This window comes from Rissa tridactyla, chromosome 3, assembly GCF_028500815.1.
Source record: "Rissa tridactyla isolate bRisTri1 chromosome 3, bRisTri1.patW.cur.20221130, whole genome shotgun sequence".
In the NCBI taxonomy this organism is placed as follows: Eukaryota; Metazoa; Chordata; class Aves; order Charadriiformes; family Laridae; genus Rissa; species Rissa tridactyla.
Genome location: NC_071468.1, coordinates 30,452,214 through 30,458,213, shown reverse-complemented (window position 1 = coordinate 30,458,213; position 6,000 = coordinate 30,452,214). Strand labels below are relative to the sequence as shown.

At 34.6% G+C, this 6,000-nt stretch overlaps 1 protein-coding gene across 2 annotated transcripts in view; it reads right to left on the bottom strand.

Moving 5' to 3' along the window:
* Positions 1-326: 326 nt before the first annotated feature.
* Positions 327-6,000, bottom strand: part of PRKCE (protein kinase C epsilon) — a 299,087-nt gene continuing 293,413 nt past the window's right edge. Inside the window, exons 15-16 of one of the 2 annotated variants that reach the window (XR_008465766.1) lie at positions 2,990-3,553; positions 327-1,281 (exon numbers count right to left, since the gene is read on the bottom strand). Coding sequence is in view for 1 of the 2 variants with exons in the window: in XM_054197203.1 (XP_054053178.1) it covers positions 3,407-3,553 (147 nt within the window). In the remaining variant the exon portion in view is untranslated. Of the gene's footprint in view, positions 3,554-6,000 lie in introns of both variants that reach the window. The other variant, XM_054197203.1, reaches the window with a different exon arrangement.

The following is a 6,000-nucleotide window of genomic DNA, read 5'->3' as shown; positions in this document are numbered from 1 at the left end:
GAACGCTGGGATCAGTCAGGACTTAGTGACCATTAGTTAGTTCATAAGCAGAAAAAGTCTGTAAACTCACTTGCTTGGTGTTTTCGAGGTAAATGTTACATTGCCCAAGATAAATTGCGTTCACACACTGTTTACCTGTGTTTCTCTTGGAGTATTTAACGTTTCACAGATGAGGCTCTTGTTAGCAAATCCTTCCTTTGAAAAATATCCACTCCTAAAAGGTAAGCTCATGATATTTCGTACAGCATGTAACAGGAAAAATATTCATCCTTCATCTTTCTTTCTTCCTCATTAGGAAATACACAGGAAAACTTTGGGGAAAAAAATAAGATTTAACATCATTGTATTTATTAGGTTCCGAAACAATACACATTCACATCCTTTTGAATACAGTACATTTGGCACAGTAATAATGTTTACGATGAAATAACACTAATGAATGGCAAGAGATTCAAATTACATCCATAAGAAAAAAATTCTGTACAAATAAATCCTCACAATAAAAAAAAACTACCCCCCCAACTGAATACATTTTATATTTAGCCAGAACTATTCTGCACATAATTTAAAAAGAGGTAATTTGTAAGCCTTTTTTGGAGAGAATTATTTTTCACCCTATGGAGAAAAACGTGTTTCCATTTCTTAATAAAGTCTATTTGGGAGGAAAAACAAGAAACAATTGATTCTTTATCATTATTGTTATTATTAATAATCTTTTTGGCATTTTGCACTCATTTTACAAAGAAGGAACAAGAAAGATTTTACAGGACAGGCAGAAATGTAACAGAATGTCCATTTTTAAGAATTATCTTTAAAAAATGTTCAAGGTAACAGACAAACCTTCTGATGTAAACCCAATGCAGAGGATCTAACTGTTTATATTGAAGAAATATCTGCCCATGCAAAAGTTTTTATCTCCTTCACTTTTCTCTTAGCATCCTAGCAAACACTGCAGGTGCTGAGGCCTGAAATATAAACATTTGCTAATTATCTTCACGTTAGAAACGGGAATGCAGACTACACAGCTTGCTTACAAAAGCTTTATGGGAGGCTTTTATTCCTTCAAAATAAATGCTCAGAGTTTTCTGTAAAGGCCTCTTGTTGTACAAACAGTAGTGCACTACCTGATAACTTGTCTTCCTAGCCAGTCTACTCACCTATGGAAAAGAACGCTTTAGCATTGTGATCAGTTCTTGCCTGGATGTCAAAAGCTAACTGTGATGAGAAATAAACAGAGCCAGTGGCGAGACACAAATTGATGGGCAGTTCTACAATATATTTCTAAAAGAGAAAGAAATTTAAACATTGAGATGATGCAATCATTAAGATGTTTCTGTGCTGGTACTCAGCTCCAGAAGCTAGTCTTTTCCCAGTACAAAAGATTACTGAAGATAAATTAAATTAAACTAAAGGCTTGATCCATTATTACACCTGTAGGCCAGACAACACATTAATTGATATATCATAATATTTAATATTTTGAAATCATCATAAGAATATATATAATAATTACACCTGAGTTTTAAAAACAAAACAAAATGGAACTGAATGTTGTCATCAGTAACAGGCTATGAGCAGCCAGACGCAAAACTGACACAAACTAACTCATCTGCTTGAGACCGAGATTATCTCTTAAAGCCAATGATTCACACTTTGTCCACCATGATTTGTAACATTCCTTTCTCTTTCTGAGCTCTATCATGTCATAATAGAGTTGAAGAGAACTATACAAGAGATTTAGTATAGCTTAATATATGTCTACATCTTTTATAACAAAAACCTCATCTCTCTGACAGTAACTTGAACCAATACACATACAAGAGTATTGCACATGGACATTATTATAATTATTCTTTCATAGACTAACATTTTAATAGTATGCCTGAACATGCAGCAGTTGATACCTCTATATTCAATGAATTCCACAGGCCTTGCAGCAAACACTATATACAAAATCTCACCTGTACAAAAGGCAAAAAAGCTTCTTTAGTGCCACTTTGCCAATCACAAGTATATATATTTTTGTGCAGCTGGAAATCCATGTGCAACAATTAAAATGGATTCCAATGACCGCTCACTCAGTCCAGTAAAATATATAATAAAATGACCTCAGCGATACATGTACACAAAAAAAAAAAACAAAACCCAAACCACAGGGTACTCCTGGAAATATAAGTACATAACACTGTTAGCGTATCTACAGGAGGTAACTTCACATTAGTAATATTGTCCACATGAGTTACCATTTCAATTCATACACAAAAAAATTCAATTTACAGCTTTCAATAATGTCAGTTTGTGAATGTTTGATCTTCAGTTTTTTAACACACTTCCACATAATGCATGTGTAGCCTTATTTTGTGTCTTCTAAAAGCAGATTTCTCTTTAGATTTTAAACATAAAAAACAACAAACACAGTAGTATTATGGTTTTGTAAAAGTGTGCAAAAGTAACACACTGCTGAGAAAATAAATATAAATAAGAAATTATTTATCAACTTAGCTACAATGGAAAAGGCAAATTGATAATGTTTATAATTAATTTTTAACATAAAATTAACTGTAAACATTTGCAAGCTTGCCATCACATTAATGGTTCATTTAAATGGATACTAAATTTGGTAACATGGATAGTACACCCAATTGCCTGAAAAACTGTAAAATGCCTATGTATAGCTATGCTAAAGTACTATAGGCTTTTTATTCTTTAGCCCTTTAATAACTATCCATATAGTATCTATTTCTTGCTTTAAATAAAATTTCAGTTATCTTTGTGACTCTTCTTATTCCTAAGAGTTTTTTGTAAATTGCATGAGGAACTTCATCAAAAGTTGTAATTGATGTGCTTCTTTTTCTGGACAGCTTTATTTTAAGTTTGTACCTCACCACAATAAATTTGTAATTCATTACACATCCATGAAGGTAGACTTCTTTGCTTACCAAAGGGCAATGTATTACTTATTTGTTCCATACCTAAATACAGATCTCACCTTAACCAACAGCGCAGAAGAAACAGTTCTCACGTCCTTAGCTTAAATACATACGACAATTACGGAACGTAATCTGCTAAATTGCTTTTAATAGCATGGCTTCATTTTCCATGGAGAAGATGTAATTTTGTCCTCTGGGGAGATCTTAGGAATAAAAGAAAAGTTGCAAATATACGGCAGTGTGTTACATCTACAATTTCTGATACAAAATTATTTTGCATTGCTTTGTGAGACAGAAATTAAGAGTGCTTTCAGGTCAGAAGATTAAAGAAAAAAACCAACAATAAATATATACTTTAACTGGGGATATGGGCTCAGGGTAAGAGAAGCAGTTTTTGATCTACTGAGTCTCAGGAATTTGACGATCTCTTCAGAATCACTTCTTGCAGCATCGTTCATCTGTCAGCCTAACGTTGTCTATGGCAGTAGCTCTTCTCCAAAATAAGAGAACCCTTTAAATTCTTCTTGATTGATTTGTTTTATAATTGTCTCATCCACTAGCGTTAATACTGGTTCTTCTCGTGTAAAGTCTTGATCAAAGTTATTTACATCCCTTTTGGTTTTCTGAGAAGAAAAATACAAATAAGGTGAATGGTGAAACAGCACAGTAAAATAAAAGGTGCTCTCCCTCCTCTCCATCCCCCCGAAAGGCTGAATTTTCTGGAATGATTGAAATAAAAGAGGAGCTACTTCACACAAAGAATAACAGACGTATGAGAGAAGCTACAGGAGCAAGTACTATAAATGAGTTCAGGAGAGGCCACAGAAGCAGCACTATAAATGAATTCCCAAAGACTCACTGGTCTCTGACAGGCGAAGGAATAGCAGTATGATGATAAAGCAGGAAGCTGAGATTACAACTAGTTTAGAAAAGGCTTTGGCATAGTAGGTGGTACGGCTCTTTCCTCTTAGATTTGAACATAATGATATCTCATTTCAGAGGCACAGAGTGAACTGATTTCCCCACAATATAGCCTACTGTTTCAACTCTAAGTTAACTGTTTTTTTATATCTGGCTACACTCAGCTTTAAAATCAGAGGTAGACCTCACAACACCTCTCAGTCCAAAATCCTTGAGCTCCACATTGGCAACTCAGATTTCCTAATGCAGCCGAATGTCATTCAAAGCACCACGGCAAAGTGAAATTCTGTCTCCAAAGAAATCCACCTCGGAACTCTTCTTTATTTCAACGGCATCAGGATTTTCCCATGGAAGTCTAAAGCACCTTGCTCTTTCAGCGAAGTTGGGCCAACAAAGTGCAACTGTACACATTGTGGTGGGATAAGATATATTAACTAGAGACAGCCTTGGGGAGGCCGACTCATTGTCCTCAGGGCACTCATACCAGTGACTATCTGTGACCACTTACATGTAAAAAACCTTAAGGCTACAGGGGAAAACATTCCCCATGGTCATTCCCTTGAGACCTGCACTGTTCATGTTTTCCATGTTAGCAGTGTATTTCAAGCATGTACAGGTTCAGGGAAGTGGAAAAAATATTTTCCTTTACATTGTCTCTTTTTTCTTTGTTTCATGAAATCTAATAGTTACCTGAGTGATACTTAACAGAAGAACACTGACACATTAAAAACTAGCTTCGTGTCCATCCTGCATGTCTGAAATTAAGATGATACCAGAAATATAGACTAGCTATTTGACTTGCAAAATAAAATGATAAAATCATAAAGTGACACATCATAAAGTACAGTAATGTATTGCAAATGGGATATATGCCTTCCAGTCAATGTAGGTAGATTCTCCAATAAAATATATACATAAGTGTATTTCCTTCATGAGCTCTACTGAGGCACTAAAACAAATTTCTTTCTCACAACTGAAAAATGGTCAGAGCAACCTTCACCTACATTGTTTGTAAGAACTTTACAGATATAGGGAAAAAAAGGTCTATATAAATGCAAGAGACTGTCACTTGTAAACCAACTCCTTTCTAAGTACAGGCAACAAAAAATCCACATCCTCTATCTACAAAATTCCATTAAAAGGAAAGGAATATGGACTTAACAAACATGTTTACATTTGTAGTATTTACTTTGTACATAAAGACTGGACATAAAGTGCATGTGACCCATATACTCCGAACTCCTTAAAGTGTGAGGGACATGGCTTTGGGCTTTACGTTTTTTCCCAGTCATCTGGGCAAATACTGCAAAATAAGAATGAAATTCCATATGTATTTTTAAATGCATTACATTGCAATTACATCTACATTATTCTTGTTCCCCATGTCCTACTGTAGTATTTTTATACACTCACACAATGAATTTGCTAGAAGAATAGTCACTAAAGTAGAAGTAAGTGAATACCTATAGAAAGTAAAATTCAAATTCAGAACTCTGCAAGAGAAATGTGATTACACTCACACTTTCACTACTAGCTCTCCAGGGCAAATAAGCTCTGGACTAGCTAAGAACAAATACAATATATATTATTTTCAGGTTTTCATACTGAACGTATTTGTGAAAAGTGTTATTTCCTTGCTGAAATTAGTTTCAGCATAAGAATAAGATGATAAATTCCTCAAATCCTATCAGGCGCAATTAATTCCCAATAGCTACTTTTTCCAGAGAACCATCACAAAGATTTGTGAAAGTTTTAGGTGAAAAAGAGTGCAGATGAGTACATCTGAAAAACTGTCCCAACACCGCTGTACCTAAATTGTATTGATAAAAACTAACTGTACTTCCAGTAGAACTTCGAATCCCAAACATTCTGAAACAACACACAAGGGTTTTTGCTTAGATTTAAAAGCCTAGCAAGACCAAAGAAGGAAATACAAGTTTTTACTTTCTCAGATTTATAAACAATTCCATGTCTTTTTGGCAGTATAGATGTAAATCACCCAATTTATTAACAGGACAAGTATGGAGCAATCTAAGATTGCAAGGGTATGCTAAGCAAGTCTCTAACTAACCAACTGACGAATGGAGATTAAATAAATCACAGGGAACAAAAGTGAGTGGATTAAGCCATACAAGACAAAAGGTAGACT